This window comes from Setaria viridis, chromosome 5 (genome assembly GCF_005286985.2).
Source record: "Setaria viridis chromosome 5, Setaria_viridis_v4.0, whole genome shotgun sequence".
In the NCBI taxonomy this organism is placed as follows: domain Eukaryota; kingdom Viridiplantae; phylum Streptophyta; class Magnoliopsida; order Poales; family Poaceae; genus Setaria; species Setaria viridis.
Genome location: NC_048267.2, coordinates 8,577,689 through 8,598,813, shown reverse-complemented (window position 1 = coordinate 8,598,813; position 21,125 = coordinate 8,577,689). Strand labels below are relative to the sequence as shown.

Here is a 21,125-nt window from a genome sequence, read left to right as displayed (position 1 = left end):
TTCCTAAAGTACACACTCCACGTTACTAAGGAAGTCAAGAACCTGCTACTCCTCTGTTGATGTAAAATGTTTGCTGTAATCTGGTTACTCTCTGAACTTCAAAATTCTCATCATGTTTTTATTATATTGGAATTTCTGAATGATACTACTGAACAGCAGGACAATTTCCACCATAAAGAGAGGATAAAAGAAGAAAGTGGTTGATTTGTTTAATATTCTGATGAATCTGAATTGGCAGTAAAAATCATCACAGCAACGGCTATCCAAGCATCAATCCGAAAACCAAAAAGAAATAACCAAACAAGAACATTTGCACCTGACACGACTAGTTATCCGATCAACGGAGAAACAACGAATACATGCATCTTGGAAGCATCAATCATAGGATCCGACCCGGTCAATAGCAGAACGAAACGGAATTCTGACGACAAGTTCAGTAACATTCGATTGGAGATGCCTGCAGTTGGCCAGTTGCTCGCCTCGAGGCGCTACTCGCCTAGCCATCCACAGTATCGATCAGGATCCGGGCTTTGCCGTACTCCGCCATGGCGGCCTCGCCCATCCGGCGCAGCTCCTCCCGCGCCCCTGCGGCAGCCTCCCTGGCGAAGCCCGCGTTCCGCTCCGCCGCGAGCATCCACGCGGTCCAGCCGGCGCTCTGGTGGGGGAACGACGAGCCGGCCACGTGGACGGCTTCCGTGCTCCTCTTGGCGAGGGCCAGGGCCAGGCGTAGCAAACGCACCGCCTCGCCGGCGTGCATGTTGACTCGGGTGTGGTCGTCCTTCCAGGCCTGCCACATCGGCGTGCCCTCGAGGTTGGGGTGCGCGCGGACGTAGAGGGCGAGGACATGGCTGGCCACGGCGTGGCGCGCGGCGTCGTGGGCGACGATGCGGAGGGTGGACCGGATGAACACGGTGGGGCAGACTCCCACCGGGGACACGTCGATCTCGTGGAAGTCGATCTGGCCGAGCAGAGATCCCCCGCGAAGCGCGCGCACCAGGCTGATCTGCGTGCCGAGCTTCCTTCGGGCGACGGTGATGGTCTCCGGGGCGTCCGTACTGGTGCCGACGTGCGCGAGGATCGCCGGCACCGTCGCCGCCGCCATCTGCCTCCACCCATCCATGGCCGCCGGCCGAGCTCGCTCTCCCTCTCCTCCCTTTCTCCCTCCCCCTTTGCTGTCTCGTGTTGCAACTTGCAAGCGCATGTGATGGTATGGACGAAGAGGACGAAGGCGCCAAGACGGGGAGGGGATTTATAGCGTGGGGTGCTGGGCCGGTAACAAATGCTGGATTTTACAGTGTCTTGCGCGAGAAGCTGCCAGAATTCACCGCTCGCCTCTCTATCGCGGGGTCATTTGATTCAATTTTTTCACCTCGGCGCGGTAACTAGTTCGTTACGGCCGTGGGGTCCACTTCCCCGTGGTCCAGGCTGGTTATTTCAGGGAGCGCACGCACGCTGCGACGCCACGCCCAAACCTTCCAGAAACAAACCAGTCGAACTCTCACCGCGCCCCAGGGAGAAGCCGAGAGGGAGAGAGATGGCAGCGGAGAGGCCATGGAAGGCGCACGTCCTGGGAGGGGTGGTCTCGGCGGGTAACCTCTGCGTCAACGCCCGCGACAAGCTCATCTACGCGAGTCCCCGGTGTGATGAGGCGCCGATGCGCGTCGCCAACGCGCAGGACGCGCGCCGCAGGATCCATCTCCTGCGCGACTTCCTCACAGACGCCTCCGGCGACCTCGCCCGCGCCATGGGAGACATGGTGGCGGCCGAGATACTCTCGCTCCAAGCCGCCGCGGCCGACCCGAGGGCCCCTCTGGCCGACGTCCAGGACATCCCCGACGGCGACGACGACGTGCGGCAGGCCCTAGACACGCTCCGGCGCGCCCGGGTCAGCGCCGAGCGCGCGTACAACTACGTGCAGCGGTGCCGCGGCCGCCTGTTTACGGCCGCGCTCCTTCTGCAATTCCCGGACCTCCCTGACCTGGTCGACTTCATCGCCGTCGAGCAAGCCAACGCCGGGAGCAGCTGCGAGGGCGCGACGCACCTCGCGGCGGATTGCACCGCGCTGATCACCGAGGCCTGCAGGTTTCTTGGTCGCTTCTAGTTCAGTTCGTGAGTTGATCGGTTGCTTGCGTTTGCCGATAGAGGCGTGTCCTGTGTCCCTGCTGGTTTTTCGAGAACAAATCTTCTTGCCTGTTCTTGAGGTCTTGCCCTGTGCTGAAAGCCTGTTATCATGTGATTTCGGCTGAAAGTCTGAAACTACGATCAAACAGATGATTTCGTCTGTTTCTGTTATCCTGTGATTGACAGCAGATTAATACTTCGTGGATGTATAACTGTATTTGTTGATGTGGATTGCTCTAATCGGATTAGTAGTTAGATCAGGTGCAAATTTTCTTGTCAGACCACTAGTTATTGGCTATTCCTCTGATGGTACTGCCTGGATTGTTCATGTGATCCTGTCGAGTGCCTGGAGATTTAGAATGCTAGTTATCAGTTTCTCCTTTTCTAAGACCTCTTTATGCAGAACTGTAATCTTTGTCAGTGTTTGGTACTACCTGCAATGTCCTGCAACTGATGTGTACCTAGTGCCTCCCTCTCCCAAAACCTTGATATCTGACAGAAAATTGGTGCTGTGTAGGATTCCAAATGGGTTTTAGCCTTCAGATATTGTAAATGTGAAGAAAAAAAATGCGTATCGGGTGTCCTTGCCTCGATGCCGAAACTGTGGGGAAACATAAGATGTATGCTGTTCATTCCTTTATCAGAGTACTCTACGTGCAGTTCTTGAATTACCAATTTCTGTCTTCTCTCTTTTTATCCCTATCTATGTTGTGTTTGTTATACTACTAAATACTTTCAAGATTTTGTACAGCAGCAGTCCGTCAGTTCGGTATATGCAACTTATTTTTTATTTCATATTTCATTTGCATTCTTAGCTTCAACCAAAAAGACCAAAACGTACTTATGTGACCGAAATGATGTTGATGCTCCTAACGAGTAATGACTAATGAGGTCAGCCTGTATAAAATGTAAATGCGCGGGTATGGAATCTCCAGTTTGAATCAAATGAATGGGCCCTTGTGGGCTGATTTTTATTTTGAACTGGACTTGTGGGCTGAGTTTTGCAGTTGAAGAGGAGGCCTTTTTACATCAAACCCGGAGGCCAACTCGGGCCGTCCGTACCTGTCGTTAAAAGAATGGCACTAAATACTTAAAAAAATCGGAGTGGCTAAAAAAGGGCAACATTATTCATTTTTTTGAAGAAGGGAAATCATGCAATCAAAACTTTATAATGCAGTAAAAAATAATTAAAACCACTTGTTAGTCTATGATGTGACCTTTTCTTTTTGAGGGGGAAAAGATCAGCACTCCTGAGTAACAAGCGTGTTAAGCTTATAGCTTGATCCTTTTCCCGCACTGATTTTTGTAAAATCGTAATTGAAATCTAATATACTATTTGTCTTGAAATGTGACATTCCATAACTTTTTAAAATTTAGATATAAATTTATCTTAAATTCATGGATTTAGAGATGAAAATTGATTCTATAGATCCCCATACTATGTTTCTAATGTGCAACTATAGCACGTTCTTCGATTCGCTTCCCCGTAGCAGAAGTGCAGCGTATAAATATCTCTCACATATGGCCAATAATAATATACAAATATATTCCATGTACAACTTTATTAGCTTAATTAATTTGTATCTAAATTATGATAGGGCAAATTAAAGCGACATCGACACAGCGAAATCAAATACGACCTCTCGATCGGGGGAAAGAAATAGCACTGGTACCAAACTAGACGGGCAGCTAGCCCCTTATCCAGATCGAGTTAATGAGCTCGATATACCAAACCTAAATCAAACGAACTAGTAGGATTTTAGGCGCACAGCAACATGACAACATATGCAGCATCAGGAACGCATCATGCGCGTGTGCGGATAGCCTTCTCCCCCGATCTGTTTCTTCCCAAGAGATGAGAAGCGCGTGCTCTGGCTGCTGATATGAACTCCCATCACGCTTGAAACCACGCATGGTTCTTGGAACGAACATGTGCGCAATTTTGCCGGCCGGATCTGGTCCACGCACAAAACGTGCGCGGCGCAGCTCACAGATCAGTTCCATCCATCCGTGCTGGCCTAAGCCATGTCACGCCGTACCACGAGTGCAAACGACGTGACGTGCGTGATGCGTCACTTCAAAAATGGAACCGCGTGTGCCCCCGAAAATCCCCTTCAGCTTTTCCCTTTTCAGTTACACAGTAGTAGTAGTGAAAATCCCCTTCAGCTTTTTCGCGTAGTAGTAGTTCCCGATAATTCCCCGGCCGTCTGGATAACACGGATAACCCTACGCCGCAGGCACCAGGCGGTTGACGTCGACTAAAGTCCGACGTGGCATATTGCACAGCCAAGCAGCCAACGGAGCCCCCACCAACTTTGACCAGCCGGGTCCGCCGAACCGGGCCCCACACGCGTGGCCTAGCCGGGAGTCCTTACCGACTTTCCCAAACAGGAAAGAACCCCGGCCCTCGTCGCGCACATCGGCACATGTTCCCCTCCCACCTCCCCCAGGACACGTCTCGGTCGGTCCCCGACGCGGCACGAGCCGGCTCGCCCTTGCAGCCTGACCAACCACCCACCCAGCGGCTTCCCTTCGCCCAAGAGGCAGCGAAGGCCACTCCCACCGAGCCTTTGCCACTTCCATGCAAGTGCCCGCCGCTCCCGTGCTACGCGCCCGCCGATCTCGATCGCGTCCCGGCCGGCCTAAATCTTAGGCCCTGCGCCCAAGCGCCCCTCACCGCCCGGTCATTTCCAATTCCAACTGCCGGCGGCCGATCAGTCATCCGCGTTGGCCTGCTAGGAGACGGCTGGCCGAGCTAGCTGTGCGAACCAACTCCTTGACATGTCGCGCGTGTCTATATATACTGTCCATCAGCCTGGGTTTTTGGGGGGATCGCATTGGCATTGCATCCGGTTCGTCGAGGGGATGGAGAGGGGCAGCGACGAGGTGCCGGGGAAGAAGGCCAGGAAGCCCTACACCACCACCAAGCCCCGGGAGCCATGGAGGGCTGAGGAGCACGGCCGCTTCCTCGACGCCCTGCTCATGTGAGTCCCCAAGCAGCGCCGCTAGCTGTTACTTCAGCATTCTCAGAGCTTCTGCTCTGAACCAAGTCTGAAATCTTTGTTCCATTCTTCAGTGATCAGCAGGAAACCGACTGATGTCTGTGATTCTTTCTTTCTGTGCAGGTTCGGCCGCGATTGGAAGAAGATCGAGGAGCACGTCCGCACCAAGACCGCCGTACAGGTAACGGCAGAAATATCCTGAAACCCCTGCTCAGATGGCTGTGTCTGTGTCAGTGTGCGAGTTTGAGTAATTGCATTTTGGGGATCCAACGAGTAATCTTTCTATGATGTGTGCCGTACGTGCAGATACGGAGCCACGCGCAGAAGTACTTCCTCAAGGTCCAGAAGCTCGGCCTGGCCGCCGGGCTGCCGCCGATGCACCCACGCCGCCGCTTCTCCATGGAGCAGCAGAGCTCGGCGCCGGCGGCCGGGAGCAGCGCGGCCGCCGTGCCATTGCTGCACGGGGAGCTCCAGCGCGCGCCGGTCGCCGTGCCGCCAGGTCCGTCCGGCGCCGCCGTTGCTCACGGCTGCATCAGCTGGAACAGGAACAGCCCCGGAGTTCTCCCTGTAGCCAGCAGCAGTGGCAAGTTCCTTTTCTTCAGCATGCATTGGAACTGCAAAGTTCAGGCAGTGGCTTTCTGACGATGTTCCAGAACATTTTTCAGAGATGCAACACGGCTTGGACTGGGCAGGTGGTTCAGCTTCAGGTGCTCGAGCATGGTTGAACAGCGACGCTCAGAGCCAGAGTTCACCACTTCCGGGTAATTTCGTCAGTCAGCGAACTTTACTACTTCCTATCCAAGTGCAGACTTGCAGCCAAGATTTCGTGAAAAACAATAACATGTTCGTACTGATTCAGGTGGCAGCCAGTTCATTGGGGCGCCAAGCTTCAGCAGCACGAGCATGGAATGGGCTGGCAGCAGCACAAGTGGAGGATCAGCAACTGGTTCCGTGCAGGAAGAACTGATTGAGCTTCCATTGTCGCCAGGTGCCAACTCCATCCAATATCAAATAATTTCTTTTCTGAAGTAAACTTGAAACAGCACGCGGTTGATTCTGAGATAACTGTAAGCTGGATCCTTTTCTCTGCAGATGATCTGCATTTCGCGCAAGTGTACAGGTTCGTCGGCGACGTATTCGACCCGAACGCGCCGATCCCAGTTGAAGCCCATCTGCAGAAGCTGAAGGACATGGATGATATCACCGTCAAGACAGTGAGTGTTCAGTGCTAATCTTGTTCCTGCCTTTTGCAATTCACACTAATTAGATTATCCCAGTTGAAGTCCTCTCCTACTTATATTAAAGTAAAGCTACCTCCTGCAGATCCTGCTGGTGCTGAGAAATCTCGAGGACAACCTGTCAGCGCCTCAGTTTGAGCCCATCGTAAGTGGAATTCTCTGGCTGCTATCTGCTTTATTTTGTTAACTCTGCATTCTCTGAAACTGAATTCGCATTAAGTTTGTGTGCCCTGACTCAATTCCTGAACTTTTCAACAGAGAAGGTTGCTGTCGACGTACGATCCGAGAAGAGGGCTGTCTGGGCAACTGTAGAGTGCGTAACGTACAGGCGTGCAGCCTGAAAACTGCAACTAACACATTTGATGGACGCTCCCCATGTGACCAAAATAGAGACAGAAACACGCAGAAATGATTAGACACCGATACGGCTTCTAGCCTAGTACTTTACATGTTAGCAGACTCTAATGATTCTTTGGATCATGTAGACGTAGCTCAAAGATCGTATGTAAAAGGCTCTACTTTTAACATGTACCTGCAGATAGCCAAAGTAATCCATGCCTGAACTGTAAATTCCAGGCCACGGATTTTATGAATTTGTCCGATACACACGTGTCTGGCTGTCTGCAATGCAAAAGAATACTAGCAATAAGGTGTGCATGTGCCAAAAGAGCACTAGGTTTGCGCATGTTTCCCACATGGAACTTGTTCGGCGGAGCTGGTTTGCTCCAGCCGCGTGCCACACGTGCTATATTGCTCGATGAGAATTACGCACGCGGCAAAGAGTTCAGGCAGGAGCTCCAGGTGTTGCTGCAGCCCTGCAGAAAAGGCCATCTGCTGTCGCTTCCGCAATTCAGGTATTCCCTTTCAGGTTAGCGCAGATTGAATTTTTGGGCCTAAGCTGCTGACGGGCCGACTAATTCAGTGTAGTAGTCGGTGGGCCGATTTGGTCGTGAAAATGGCACTAAGCAAAAATTCTCAGACTTCAATGCTCACAAGAGGAGAAGAAGACAGGCGGGAGAAAGTCGAATCTAGTAGACTCGCAGCAGAGTATTGTCATACTTATACAAGCTGTATTACACTCGGCCTGTACATACGACTGGCGTACACAACAACCCGAGCACACGTTACAAGAACACACGACCATACCCATAAGCACCTGCCCGCACGTACGGCTCGTGCCTGCCTGCCCGCTTGCACTTTATTTTATATACGTATACGTATACGTGTACCGTATGGAGTGTGCACGGTTATTAGCTGCGGGCTACGGCACGGATACGACGACGTACGTAGAGGCATGCCGCGCCGACCGGCCGGCCGCTCTACTTCCACTTCCTGTACTTGCCGCCGCCGAACATGCCGCCCTTGTGCTTGCCGCCGTAGCCGCCGTGGTGCCCGCCGCCGTGGCCGGTGTGGTACGACCCCATGTGCCCTGCGGCCACACGCACGCACAGATTATTAATTAAACTCAGTCGTCGTTGGCTAGAGAATTAGCACGCAGCTAATAGCTGTTCCATGTATTACGACGACGTACCGTATTGCGCGGAGTGCGCGGGGTAGGCGGCCGGCGGGTAGGCGCCGTGCGGCGGAGGGTAGGCGCCGGCGGCCGGAGGAGGGTACCCGTGGGCGCCGTGGCCGTAGCCGTGCTCGTGGCCGTGGCCGTGGCCGTAGCCGTGCTCGTAGCCGTGGCCGTGGCCCTTCCCGCCGTGGACGAGGTTGGACACGAACCCCTTCACGCCGCCGTCGTGCCCGCCGCCCATGGTCGTCGCCGGCTCAAGGTGTCTTGCTGCTCAGCCTATGCTGGCTCGATGAGTTACGCTCGACGCGAGTGAAGGATGATGCTATGGCTCGAGCCCGTGTTGCTGGCGGTGCGCCCGGGGCCGAATTTATACCGGCGCGGCCGCGGCCTTTGCGGCTCCGATCCGGCCGGCCTCTGATCTTTCGAGGTGTACCGGCCAAATCTGCACACGTACACACCACTCCCAGTCTCCCATGCGAAATTCTTCCGGGAGCTTCATCAGGCCGATAAGACCATGCATTGGATTCCAATTCTCTTGCCAAATTCAAAAGGCGAGATGCTCGCCGAATTTCACGGTTAGGCCACAAAGCCGCACACCTGGCACGTCGATCACCGTGTGTGTTGTACTCTGGTGGTAAATAGGCCTCTTGTTACGACGGGCCTCCACCATTTACTAAGCTGTTTGGGCCTCCAAACTAAATGGGCCTTTCTTAACTAGGCCACGTGCTAACCTCAGATCCTGATGGGCTTCCAGGCCTTTACCGACTCCTTCCTACTAAATCAAGCAGATCCTGATGGGCCTCCAGGCCTTTACCTAATAAAATCAAGCAGACCATGACCGACTCGCGCTCCTCCCAAGCCCGCCGTGGCCGTCCATGACTCGGCCTGTGCAATCGGAGCCGTCCAACCCATCAAGCCGCGCCGATATAAAAATAGTTGCCGCCGGCGCAGCCCCGAGTCCTGACACCAAAACCGAGCTCGCGGTCGTCCCCTTCCCCTGTTCCCCGTGGGGCTAGGGTTTCCTCGGCTTCGCTCGCAGGTGCCCCCCGAATCCCGATCCCGTCTCGTTCCCGTGGAATTCGTCCCTGATTCTCTATCCGGGTTGGTTTTCCGTAGTATGCTGGTTCGCGTTAGAAAGATTTTTTTTCTTGATTTTCAGCGGATTCGCGTCTCGTGTCGTTGTGAATTGGGTGCGGCGGGGGTCAACTAGACTGTGCTCGTTAGGTTTGCGATTGGCTCGTTTCTGTGCTTGGATTCGTACTTTGACCTAGTTTGGGCCAAAATTGTTCTGTGGTATGAGACCATAGTGAAGGTCGGCTCGATTCGATGCGGTTTTGGTGTGGGTATGGCGCACAAGGGAATCTGCAACCCTTGCCAGGTCACTTATGGAATTTTTACTCGATTCACGACCTATCTGTTCCATTGCTTTTGCTATTAGATGGTGTAGTAGTTGCCCTTGAAAAAAATTGGTGATTTGGAATACGCCTTGGGATGTTTTGGTGCTGATGAATGCTAGTGGTATTATAGAAGTTCATGCTTGTGCGTAGGTGCTTCCTCTGTGTTGATGCTTCTCTGCATTATGTTCTTATACGGATTCTGATGTATTGGATTATGTGTTGCAGTCAAGATGCCCCGCTATGATGACCGATATGGCGGGAACACAAGGCTGTACGTGGGTCGCCTCTCTTCTCGTACGAGGACAGAGGACCTTGAAGACATTTTCAGCAGATATGGGAGGTTAGCATGCTGGTTCTAAACTTTGTTGTTTACGAACTTTGAGTGACGTAGAGTTCTTTTGAGCCTGACAAGTTTGCTGTTGTTCTATATTGCGACATGTTTTGAGTTCCGTCCAATTTACAGAACCACTTATGCAACTTGGATGCTGAAAAAAAAGTTTTTTTAAGGCCATTATGCAATTCTGATTGGATAGTAGTTGGCACTATATTATATAATCTGTTTCCATGAAAAGTGGAAGAAAGATTTAGAACCTTTTTGGATGGCAGGAACTTCAAAGAAATAGCAGAATGCCCGAAGTTTCCTTGCAAATTGTTTGTTTGTTTTTGGTGGGATGGATGTAACAATATATTGGTACTAGCACAAAACATGTCTTTCCCGCCTGATTGAAGTGATGATGCCTATTTGGACATGATCCTACATTAATATATACTAAGTTACAAGGTCTGAATCATGACTGATTGCAACCACTTTCTCCTGGAAGTTTTGTCCATCCTCCATTGTGCATGGATTCTTAGGTTTCAGATCAGATATCATCAATTGAAATGTAATAAAAATGCTTTATGTTCTTTGCTTCCCTCTTTTGTAGTTTGTAAAATATATAGAACAAATCTTTAGAGGAGCCTCTTCTTTTTTTTGTTACCTGTCAACACTGGCATCCACATGGTTTCTTGAGTACATCAGATGAAATGTCTAAGGCTGCAGTGTGCTGTTAAACTCAGCATTCTTTCAGTTAGCATTAGATATCCACACACGCCCTTCATTTTTTTAACTGAGATGATCTTGTTGAAGGTTTTGGGGGCTTACCCAACCTCGGTGTCCATGGTGGGAGGGTGTTCTTGGTGGCATTGCTGGCTGTTCTCCCAAAGTTTCTAGCAGGCTTTGCCGATTCTTTAAAAAAAAATATACCGTCTGTTTTAATGGAAATTTGTGTTTAGTTCCTTCTGACTGGTGATCCGTTTATCTTCTCACTTCTTGACGGTGTTACTGTTTCTGGAAACCATTTCCGCAGAGTGCGCTATGTGGATTTGAAGCATGAATTTGCATTTGTTGTAAGTATTCTTGCTCTACTTATTTATCTGAGCTCATGAGTTATCTTGTCCACTTCGTAGCTCGTTACATTTTTCAATATGAGTCCTTTTTTCTGAATTATATTGCAGGAGTTTAGTGATCCCCGGGATGCTGATGATGCAAGGTACAACCTTGATGGTCGAGAGTTTGATGGAAGCCGCATAATTGTTGAGTTTGCTAAAGGGGTAATCTACCAGAGCTCTCTGTACATGCTATGCAAATTACATTTCCCCCTTTTATATATTTTTTGATGCTGCCATCTGAATACAATTTTCATTGTGATAGGTTCCACGTGGCACAGGAGGATCCCGTGACCGTGAATATATGGGCAGAGGACCACCTCCAGGTTCTGGCCGCTGCTTTAACTGTGGTATTGATGGGCACTGGGCTCGTGACTGCAAAGCTGGTGACTGGAAAAACAGGTGCTACCGCTGTGGAGATAGGGGCCACATAGAAAGAGACTGTCGGAATAGTCCTAAAAATCTCAGGTATCTCCTGTGAGATTTCTTTTTTTTTTTCTTTACATCTAGATAGATCATATCTGAATGTAAGTTGCCTTATGGAAACAGGCGTGGAAGAAGTTATTCAAGATCCCCATCCCCTCGTCGTGGAAGGAGCCGTGATAGGAGTTACAGCAGGAGCTGCAGTAGGAGCTACAGGTATGTGTATCATCATTAATTCAGCCAATTAGTTACATTTTTCTTCCGTACAATTGGCATGCTTATTTTCCATAGTTGTCCATGGAGTCTGATGGCCAAAGAGCTTAAACCTTTGTTTAAAACTTATATTTATGTTCAGTGTATCGTAGTGATGTTTCGCATTATTGTTTTCTGATTGAGCATAGTAATGTCTTGTTCCACCTGTAGCTAGTTCTTGAGCTGTATGGGTGGGTAGTTGGACTTGAGACTAAACTAGTCAATGTTCTAAGTATCTACTTCCAGTGATTTGATATGAACTAGGGCTCTTGTTGATTTGGATCCAGTTTCCTGTTGCATATAATTCGATTAATTTAAGTTCTGCTTCAGTTGTTTCTCCCCCTCTGCGCATGTTGGTATATTTATCAAGCACTGACATTGTATTATTTTCTTTACATAGCCGCTCACGATCTCCAAGGAGGGATAGCCGTGGCGAAAGGCGATCAATGAGCCCTCGGGACAGCCACAGCCCAAGGAGGAGCCCTCGTGACAATCACAGCCCTAGGAGAAGCCCTCGTGACAGCCGCAGCCCAAGGAGGAGCCCTTCACCATCCAAGGGGAGGGACCGTAGCCCCAGCAGGAGCCCTGCGCCAAGGGAGCTCAATGGAGATCACAGCATGAGCCCAAGGAGAGCGGACAGCCGTAGCCCAGCAGACCATGAACGCCGTGACATCAGTCCAGCGGCCAATGGTCGTAGCCCAAGCCCAGGGGACTACAAAGAAAACGGCAACCAACGCCCTTCGCCCAGAGGAAGTGCATCCCCCTGAATCTGTTTTTGGGATTGGATTTTTTCCTGTGTTCATGAACCACCTCAAACATGTTTACAATTGAGTCTGATTGCAACTTTTTTGGTGTTTCTGTATTAGATAGACTACACCATCTGTCAGTCGAAACTTTAAAGTGCACATGAATCATTTTGATTTCCCTCATTTCTATGGAAAAAATGTTGTGCAAATCTTGGCAAGATTGTTTACGTGTGACCGTAAAACTAATTTCGGATTGCATTAGCATGCACAACACTATACGGTTTCATACGGTGTTGTATAATGTTCTATTACAAGTGATCGGGAGCAGCACTTTTCAGGCCTTGGCTTCCCAAAGGTTAGAAAAGGGCTTCTGGGCTGGTACTTGTCGAGTGCTCCACATGTTTAGACATTAAGATAAACTCGTAACATTCAAGCACTATATGATCAAAATTGAAGCTGATTCAAGTTCTTATTCTGGAATGCAGAAATCCAAAAATGCTTTCCACTATTCATGTATAACAGACTGAAAATGCTGAACGTTATCACCTTCACCTCCCGCCCACATTGACCATCTGCCAGAAGACCCCTCGCATGGACACGTCGGTGTACTCACCGTCGGTCGCAGTCGCGCCCTCTTCCTCACCTCCGGCTTCATCCTCGTGCCGACGAGGATCCGAAGGCGGAGTGAGCTCACGCACAAAGTTGAGGCTGTTCACGTCGGAGAAGTCGAGGCCACTGTCGTCCTGCAGCCGCATCACGAACTGCAGGCTCCACACGACGTCCTCCATCGCCGGCCTGTCCGCGCCGCGCTCCGCCAGGCACCTGGCCGCCGTCTCGCCGTACTTCGCCAGGGCCTGTGGCCTCACCGCGGCGGCGATGCGGCGGTCGACGACCTTGTCCAGCTCGCCCCTGCCCTGCCAGTGCAGGGCCCACTCCACCAGGTTCACCATCGGCTTTGGGAGCCTGGGGTCCACAGCCGGCCGCCCGCACAGCGCCTCCAGCAGCACGACGCCGAGCGAGTACACGTCGGACTTGGCCGTCAGCTTTCTCGTGCGGGCGTACTCCGGGTCCACGTACCCGAAGCTGCCCTTCACCGCCGTGCTGACGTGCGTCTCGTCCAGCTCCGGCTCCGGCCCAGCCCTGGACAGGCCGAAGTCGGCGACCCTGCCGGCGAGCCCTCCGTCAAGGAGGATGTTGGACGACTTGACGTCGCGGTGGATGACCGGCTTGGCGAGGGCCGTGTGGAGGTACAGGAGACCCCTCGCCGCGCCCGCGCACGCCTCCAGCCGCTGCGCCCAGCTAAGCGCCGTGGCAGCGCCGCCGCCGTACAGGCGGCTCCGGAGCGAGCCGTGCTCCATGTGCTCGTACAGCAGGACCATCTCGCCGCCGTCGTCGCAGTAGCCGACGAGGGAGACGAGGTGGCGGTGGCGCAGGCCGGAGAGCAGCTCGACCTCCGCGCGGAACTCCCGCGCGCCCTGCCGCGACTCCGGGCTCGCGCGCTTCGCGGCCACCTTGGTGCCATCGGGGAGAACGGCGCGGTACACTTTCCCGAACCCGCCGGCGCCGATGACGAGGCGCTCGTCGAAGTTGTCCGTCGCTTCCTGGATCATGGCGAGCGGGAAGCGGTAGCTCGGGGAAGAAGAGCCGGCGATGGGGATCGCTCCTGGCGTGTCTTTGTCGACGGCGAAGCTTGACGATCCTGCTTCGCTGGCACCCGGTCCTCTGCTGCGCAAGCTGAATCGGCTGAGGAGAGGCATCCATGGCGTCGACGACGGGCTCTGCGACGGTGAAGGCAGCAGCTTGTCCTCTTTCTTCCTGAGGAAAATGACGAGCGCAAAAGCAATGGAGACGACGGCGAAGGCTCCACAGATGGAACCCAAAACAATGGCCAAATTCTGCTTCTTTGATCCCGCCGTCGGTTCGACTACGACGACGGAACCTGAGCTGAAGTGCATCCTCATGATCTCTATCCCGTTCAGGATGGGACCTGGAAATGCACTTCTGTTCCCCTTCATCGACCACGACGAGCCAACGTAGATACTGATCTTGCCTGATGGATCGCTGGAATCCAAGATGAAATCCATGAAGTACGGCACGGCCAAAGTGCCATTCCCCCCTATCGTGGACAGATCGAGACGGGTCACCACCGTGTGACTGCCCACGTACACGTCGATGCTGAGCAGGTGAGGCGCCCTGCTCACGATATCGCACCAGTGGAATCTGATCAGGTAGCTCGCCGGCCGCTTGTCGACGTCGAACTGCCACGTCATCTGGCCCACCATGGTCGACATGACCAGCTGCCTGGCCGAGGCGTACACGACGTCCGGCGCGTCGTCGCGCGTCGCCTCGCCGGCGAGGTGATCCAGGCTTCCGTTGTAGGCCAACTCTCGGGTGACGATGTCGGCTGAGGAGGAGGCCAAGTAGCTCATATCATTGGTCCACTCTCGCCAGAGCGTGTCGTTGTCGGCGGCGACCGCTGGGCCGCCGACGTTGATTCTGTACGCCGTTTGCAGCGGCAGAAAAGCAGGGATGAGCTGCTGGCCCAGTGACGTCCTTGCCGGGCCAGCCATGAGATCGTCGGGAACCGAGACGACCTCGACGGCGTTGACGAACGCGAGGTCACCGGCCAGCGGCACGAACGTGACAACGAGCGTGTCACGGGCGACATCCAGCAAGAACTCGTCGCGCACCGGCTCGGACATATCGTTCTTCGCCGGCGTGAAGCTGTCGATCAGGACGGCGTCCTGCGTCGACACCTTGAAGCTCGTGGCGGCGAGGTTGTGGCTCTGGGACACGAAGGGGAAGAAGTGGAGGCGGAGGAAGTGCCGACCGGGGCGGCCGATCTTGAACGAGTAGGACGACGGCGCCGCAAACACCCTGGCGGTCTGGTACAGCGCGGCAGCGTCGGAGACGGGCACCGAGCCGGGCGACGCTCTCACCGCGGTGCTGTGAGGAGAGGTCAGGGTGACCGAGCCGGAGTCGTCGTCGGCGACGAAGAACCTCTGGCCGACCATAGTGCCGGCCGAGGAGCCGCAGCTGATGAGGTAGTTATCTTCAGGAGTGTATGCAGCAGCGCTGAAGCAGCAGAGGACTGAAATGATCCTCACGAGGTTCAGAGCTAACAGGAGCTTATCCATGGCGGATTTAGTGTCCGATGGCAAGCTTGGGGTTGAGGAGTACCTAAAATTTAAATCAAGGAGATTGTACTTAGTCAATAGATTCACACGAGTTCGATCATTCCAAAGGTAAGAACAGCGAGGTCAGGCTGATAGCAATCAGATAGATTCCTCTATCTGTTTTCAATAGAAGAAAGCAACACAAAAATGACGAATCTAATCGGCAGCTGGTGAAAAACTTCAGAAGATTTCAACCAAAACACAAAAATTGAACATGCACGAATTAGGCAGAGCGTTCTTTATGCCAGTTCAATTGCGTAAACAGAAGAACACTCGGCGGCGAAAGAATAAGTACCTTGAGAAATCTTCTGATCCAATGGAGAATCTCAATCTTCTCAGGCATCAAACGCATACGAGCATCCAAAACGTCGTCAGCTCTGGAGAATCTCAATCTCACGGACAAGAACTCACACAACCAAACCGCTGTTGGAGAACAGGTACGCAGCAGAGAGAACACCAAGCTTCGAGATTCAAGCCAAATTACAAAGATCCAAACACAGAGATCTCAACGACGACGACATCCTACGCTTTTCAAAAGCTTGCACACAGGCAAGTCGAAGAAAAGCTACGACGATTGCGACGTATTCTGAATAAGAAGGAACGGTTGCTGTGCTAAAGCCAGAGGATTCAGCCATTCAGCAGTGAGTCCACCATGACTGACTGAATGGATATACACAAAACTTCCTGCTACGGTATGTGACTATCACTTGACTGGCGCTGTTCTTATTGGGGTTTTTCTTTTGGAGCTGCAGTGCCGTCCTGGTTGGCATGCGTATCAGGCAATGATCCTAGGAAGGCTAGATTGCAGGAAGAACACGACAGTGGTCAGAGAAAGACCTGCAATGGTTTCCACGGCAGCCGGAGACTTGAACGCGAGGATAGATCGTCACCGAAAGCGAACCGACCTGGAAGCATGGTCCCTTGTTCTAATCCTACATATTGTTACGTTTTGTTTACTATTTAAGTGTTTAGAAAGGAGACGACAGCTGCTGCCAAAGTAAACGGGCACTGGTCTGAAAGATTGGAGGAAATGGTAGCATAGCACTACACAGTAGTAGTCTGTTCAGCAAGTTTTTAGGGTTCATAATTTGATTTTGGTCACAATTAAAGCTGCATTTTTTTTTTGCGAAACTAAAGCTCCATTTTTGCCTCTCGCCAGGCTGAACAGAGTGTTTGTTGGGCCAGACGACAGCAGACGAGCTTGCCGTATTAGGCCGAACGCCAGGCTGAACAGAATGTTTGTTGGGCCAGTGGGCTGAAAGTATATTGGATTCCAAATTCCAAAACGATCCCGAAAGGCGCATGGTGAGAATTTCGTCCAAGAAACTAGTTACGTTCAATTTCCTGTACAAGCAGGGGGCCTAATTTTCGTGTGATTGTAAACAGGAAAGGAACACATTGCATATGGGAATATGGGATGACACTTGGGTGCTTCATGCCTGCTTTGTTCTTTTTTTTTAAGGACAAACTTCCTCACAACACTTCGTGTCATATTTAAAAGAAGGGGCGAATACTTATTGGGGATTATGTACGACGAGAGAGAGGGGGAGGGGGGAGGGAGTGTGAACTTACAAGAATGCCTCTAGCCATAGGTGTCTTCTCTAAAACGAAGGACCTGTACGGTTATGCATGCTTTGTTCTTGAAAGGTTTTGTTGATAAATGCTAAAAAAATCTTGAAAATATTGCAGTGATCCGTCTTCATTTGCAAACACCCAGCCAATCTTCTAACAGATAGTAGAATAAACATACATACAAACACCTTCATGATGAAAACTTCCAGAATCCAAGTCTAATTTGTGGCTCAGTATCCATAAGTAATACTTCATTTGGACAACCGTATATTGGAAACAGCGGTTATGGATCTTCCCAAACACAAGTGGATATCTACTAATATACTTCGCATTTAATCTTGGTATAAAAAATTTGTTTTGTATTTTTCTACTATTTGTTGGAAACTTTCGTAGCACATGGTTGGGACTTGTAATAATGCATAATTCATGCAGATGTTGGAATAAAGAAATTCATTTATCTAAAAACTAGAATGAGAAGCGATCTACGGCGTTCATGTGCTGAACCAGGTCCATTTAAATACAATAACAGCTCAAATGTTGAACCTAACTTAGATGTCAGCTGATCAGGAGTGTAACACTTGTGAGATCCACAAGTGGGGGACGTGAGTGCACCCCGAGCCCCACATGGCTGAAAGGGTAGCCTCCTCTGCCTGGGTCATTAGGACAACCCGCGTCTCTGACGAGGTCAGTGGCTAGGCTAGGTGTCTTCCCCTACTTGTAATTACTTTGTCGCAGTGTTGATCCCCCGAGGCACGCCATGTGGTAGGGGACCTCAATTCCTGTGCCATCAGCAGCAACAACATTGCTCAATGTTGCTCAGTCTTATGTAGACGGGTGGCTGGATCTTTTTCTTTTCCCCTAATTAACATGGAAGAAGATAATGATAGAATGGCATATATATAGATAGATGGCGAATGTGGGTAATTTAAATGCAAATTCATATGGTTATTTTATATTGATTTAAATAACACAATAGATGGGTAACTTAGATAAAAATTAGGGGGTTACTTTAGATTATTTTTATAATGTTAGAGTTGGGTAATTCAGATTTGAATTTAGGGGATTACTTTAGAACATTTTCATGATGATAGAGGTAGATAATTTAGATTTAGAGAGTTACTTTAGACTGTCTTCATAATTGCATATGTGTAATTTTTAGAAAATAAAAGAGATCCAATGACTTTTATTATCAATGGTAAGTCAAGTCTGTCAAATAGATGATGGGGTGTTTGTAATTTTTCTTCGAATTTTTAGGATTTTTTTTTCTTAACACGTCTTGTGAGGATTAATGTAGAGACTCCAATAAATATTAGTATGATAAAATATAATATTTGTTTACCTCTTATATGCAAGCGAATGTTTTGTTCATTGGATATGAGAACATACTTATATGTCTCTTTTATTTTAGGATTTAATGTAGATACATCTCACGCTATATGTGTTTAGGCAGCTTGAACATTGAGCATGATTCCACTGCGCGTGACATGCTCATGTTTGCATTAGCACCAATGATCAACCTTCTTCTGATTAAAAATGAGCACTCTGTGTACCAAAAGGGAGCTTCATAGCGACATGATGAATCCGAGAACTGAAGGTGTCAGCAATGCACCACCTGACTGCATCAATCCAAGATGGATGAAACACAGAGAGCCTCGCTAGACCTCAATGAAGGTCATTAAATATTGTTTAACTTTTATATGTATGCGTGCAATTGCAATAGCTAAATCAAATGAGTGTCATTAATAATTTTACAGTCCCGTAAGATAAGAACAAGTTGACTGCAATATGGATTAGATTATGGAGAACCAAAAGCGTTACAAATTGCCCAATTAATAGTTTTACATGAAGTGTGCACCAACGTGTGGTGTAACTTAGAAACATAACTTTTTTGTTATTGCTCGTGGTTTTATGAGTTGCCTTTTAGCTTGAATTGACAATATCTTATTTTGGACCGCCCCACGCTCAGTGTTTTCTTGATTTAGATTTTGTGCTTTGTATAGCTCAGGTAGAATATACTTTGTGTCCCCGATCTTGATACTGACTTCTTAGAAGTGACACAAATGTATTGTAATACCACTTTTTTATGGATCCTTACCCACACTACTCCAAAAAGACCTTCACTACCAACACTATGTGAGAACTCAAACCTTTATTCATAACTCAATTTGATATAAGATTCACTCTTACACTTTGTGTGGCTACCCTACCACACTCTACTCATCTCATCCTAAGAGATGTCACTTCTTCATGTAGTGGTTATGTATGCCATCTCAATGAATCATACTCAGCTTAGCTGCCTTGGGGGGGTGGAGGGCACCCCTATATATAGGAATCCATGGTTCATGTGGTGTTGCCCATCTTCTACACTTTTCTTAATCTCATGAATTTTCTCAACCTTATCCAACCATACAAATATCCATAACTCACGATAAAGCATGGCAATTAAAGATCATGCTTCCTCCATTCTTCTAGAAGGTTCATGAAGTACGCGTTGCTATTTTCAACTCTCCCACCTTAGTACGTACTTATCTCAGGTGGTCGGGTCATTGTCTCTAGCTTCTCGTTGGATCTTTTGTCCTCTGCTATTCTGAGCCTTCTTCTTCTCTTGTCCTTGCGATTATGGCATTTTCTCTCTTCAACTAACATATATCTGTCTTTAGCCGGAGCTTTTCCACAAACTTATGCTTCTATTCAGTTTTCCTTTCTTCTTCACTCTTTTATTTGTCCGCCCTCTTGATGCTTCTTTGTATGAAGGCAAAATAATTCAGTTGGTGAAGCATTAGCATACCTAAGTCTTTACAACTACATCCTTCTGCTCGTGTCTTCAAATCTTTGTAGTTCAGCAATGCCTTCATTGAGGGCAGGCGAGGCTCTCTGTGTTTCATCCATCTTGGATTGATGCGGTCAGGTGGTGCATTGCTGACACCTTCGGTTCTCGGATTCATCACGTCACTTTGAGCTCCCTTTTGGTACACAGAGTGCTCATTTTTAATCAAAAGAAGGTTGATCATCGGTGCCAATGCAAACAAGAGCATGTCACGCACGGTGGAATTTTGTTCAATGTTCAAGCTGACTAAACACATACAGTAATGATGATGTGCCACCCAACTTTGGCTTCAACGGGACAGCGATGGCATGCTCATGATTTAAAATAGGAAGGAGACAAAAAGATCCTCTAGCTCCAGGTCCACTTCAAGTCTCATTTTTTACACAGGGAGTACATTGTTAAATGAATCTATTTGGAACGAAGTAATTTAAAATAGAGGAACGGGAAAAACACATGAATATGATATGAATGTATGGATAAAAAAGAGGACTGGAAAAACGCAGGAAAATTGTATGAGGGTGTTTGGAAGGGAGGAATTGGAACGAGGGAATAGAAATTATACAAGTTTTTTTCTTTAACTAAATTTTTTGTTTAGATAAAAGTATGCTCACTCATGAAACCAAAGTAAGGGACCCATGTCACCCAAAGCTATTTATTTTCCTTCTTCTCCGTTGGCCTTATCCACTCGTCCGCACTCTTCTCCTTTGTTCTTCTCCACATGCTTTACTCCCTTTCTTGCCTCTCACCAAACCAATCAATTGATTTGATTTCTCTTCATCAATAATCCCCATTAGGAGCACGTGGAAGAGGATGAGGCCAGGAGGGCAAGCTACAGGCTCCAACACCTCAGGGTGTGGTCAGGGCTGAAGGAGAAGATGCAAGTGCTCAGCGGACGACAGTGGTGAGGCTTCTCTGACGCCCGTTGGAAGTTCCAGCCGTCTGTGCTCTTCCCCTCTCTTGTGCAGTCTCACCTCTCGCATGCAAGCATGCCTTTACCTCGAGCATCTGCGAAAATTTTAAATATTCCAGTGTTTTGTGAAGGAAGCGATTCCTTTTCTCCGGAACAGGCAAACATGTTTCTCCATTCCAAATGCTGCATGACGTAAGCAAACCATAGGAACGATCTTTGTTTGAAATTCCTATGAAAAAACTGTGTTCCAAACGGGACCTAAACATGCTATTTGTTGTATATTCCTTTGAAATTCTTAGAAAAAACTGTGTTCCAAATGGGGCCTAATCATGCTATTTGTTGCATATATTACCCAATAACACCGACGACATGACAACCCCCTCCATTCGATTAGCACATGCCAAAACTGATGCCGACGCATCTCCAGGTTGCAAATGAGGGAAAAGGACCACCATAACCAATTGGATTTCCGGCATAGAATCCCCTCCTCCATCACCATTTAGCAGCCAACGGAGGA

General features: G+C 49.5%; 4 protein-coding genes across 4 annotated transcripts; 2 read left to right on the top strand and 2 right to left on the bottom strand.

Annotated features, from left to right (window-relative positions):
• Positions 1-4,668: 4,668 nt before the first annotated feature.
• Positions 4,669-6,969, top strand: LOC117858281 (protein REVEILLE 8). The gene is made up of 8 exons (XM_034741321.2): positions 4,669-5,105; positions 5,247-5,304; positions 5,430-5,706; positions 5,789-5,884; positions 5,983-6,111; positions 6,216-6,337; positions 6,447-6,506; positions 6,620-6,969. The coding sequence occupies exons 1-8, from the start codon at positions 4,903-4,905 to the stop codon at positions 6,671-6,673; spliced, it is 999 nt and encodes a 332-aa protein (XP_034597212.1). The 5' UTR covers positions 4,669-4,902; the 3' UTR covers positions 6,674-6,969.
• A 402-nt stretch (positions 6,970-7,371) lies between these two features.
• Positions 7,372-8,236, bottom strand: LOC117855491 (uncharacterized). The gene is made up of 2 exons (XM_034737858.2): positions 7,893-8,236; positions 7,372-7,790 (listed from the first exon to the last, which is right to left on the bottom strand). The coding sequence occupies exons 1-2, from the start codon at positions 8,116-8,118 to the stop codon at positions 7,681-7,683; spliced, it is 336 nt and encodes a 111-aa protein (XP_034593749.1). The 5' UTR covers positions 8,119-8,236; the 3' UTR covers positions 7,372-7,680.
• Positions 8,237-8,756: 520 nt separating this feature from the next.
• Positions 8,757-12,332, top strand: LOC117857854 (serine/arginine-rich splicing factor RS2Z33). Its single transcript, XM_034740746.2, has 7 exons — positions 8,757-8,916; positions 9,500-9,614; positions 10,624-10,663; positions 10,772-10,867; positions 10,968-11,170; positions 11,252-11,341; positions 11,778-12,332. The coding sequence occupies exons 2-7, from the start codon at positions 9,505-9,507 to the stop codon at positions 12,142-12,144; spliced, it is 906 nt and encodes a 301-aa protein (XP_034596637.1). The 5' UTR covers positions 8,757-8,916; positions 9,500-9,504; the 3' UTR covers positions 12,145-12,332.
• A 238-nt stretch (positions 12,333-12,570) lies between these two features.
• Positions 12,571-16,284, bottom strand: LOC117857853 (receptor-like protein kinase HERK 1). Its single transcript, XM_034740745.2, has 2 exons — positions 15,595-16,284; positions 12,571-15,303 (listed from the first exon to the last, which is right to left on the bottom strand). Exon 2 carries the CDS (start codon positions 15,258-15,260, stop codon positions 12,672-12,674), a length of 2,589 nt encoding a protein of 862 aa, XP_034596636.1. The 5' UTR covers positions 15,261-15,303; positions 15,595-16,284; the 3' UTR covers positions 12,571-12,671.
• Positions 16,285-21,125: the final 4,841 nt, after the last annotated feature.

What these genes read in the sequence shown, in the direction of transcription:
- LOC117858281 (XM_034741321.2), top strand. Translation starts at nt 4,903, where the DNA reads ATGTCGCGCGTGTCTATATATACTGTCCATCAGCCTGGGTTTTTGGGG. An exon ending in ATGATATCACCGTCAAGACA is followed by an intron (nt 6,338 to 6,446) that starts GTGAGTGTTCAG and finishes TACCTCCTGCAG; the next exon opens with ATCCTGCTGGTGCTGAGAAA. An exon ending in CGCCTCAGTTTGAGCCCATC is followed by an intron (nt 6,507 to 6,619) that starts GTAAGTGGAATT and finishes ACTTTTCAACAG; the next exon opens with AGAAGGTTGCTGTCGACGTA.
- LOC117857854 (XM_034740746.2), top strand. Translation starts at nt 9,505, where the DNA reads ATGCCCCGCTATGATGACCGATATGGCGGGAACACAAGGCTGTACGTG. An exon ending in ATTTTCAGCAGATATGGGAG is followed by an intron (nt 9,615 to 10,623) that starts GTTAGCATGCTG and finishes CCATTTCCGCAG; the next exon opens with AGTGCGCTATGTGGATTTGA. An exon ending in AGCTGCAGTAGGAGCTACAG is followed by an intron (nt 11,342 to 11,777) that starts GTATGTGTATCA and finishes TTCTTTACATAG; the next exon opens with CCGCTCACGATCTCCAAGGA.
- LOC117855491 (XM_034737858.2), bottom strand. Translation starts at nt 8,118, where the DNA reads ATGGGCGGCGGGCACGACGGCGGCGTGAAGGGGTTCGTGTCCAACCTC. An exon ending in CGCGCACTCCGCGCAATACG is followed by an intron (nt 7,791 to 7,892) that starts GTACGTCGTCGT and finishes GTGTGGCCGCAG; the next exon opens with GGCACATGGGGTCGTACCAC.
- LOC117857853 (XM_034740745.2), bottom strand. Translation starts at nt 15,260, where the DNA reads ATGGATAAGCTCCTGTTAGCTCTGAACCTCGTGAGGATCATTTCAGTC.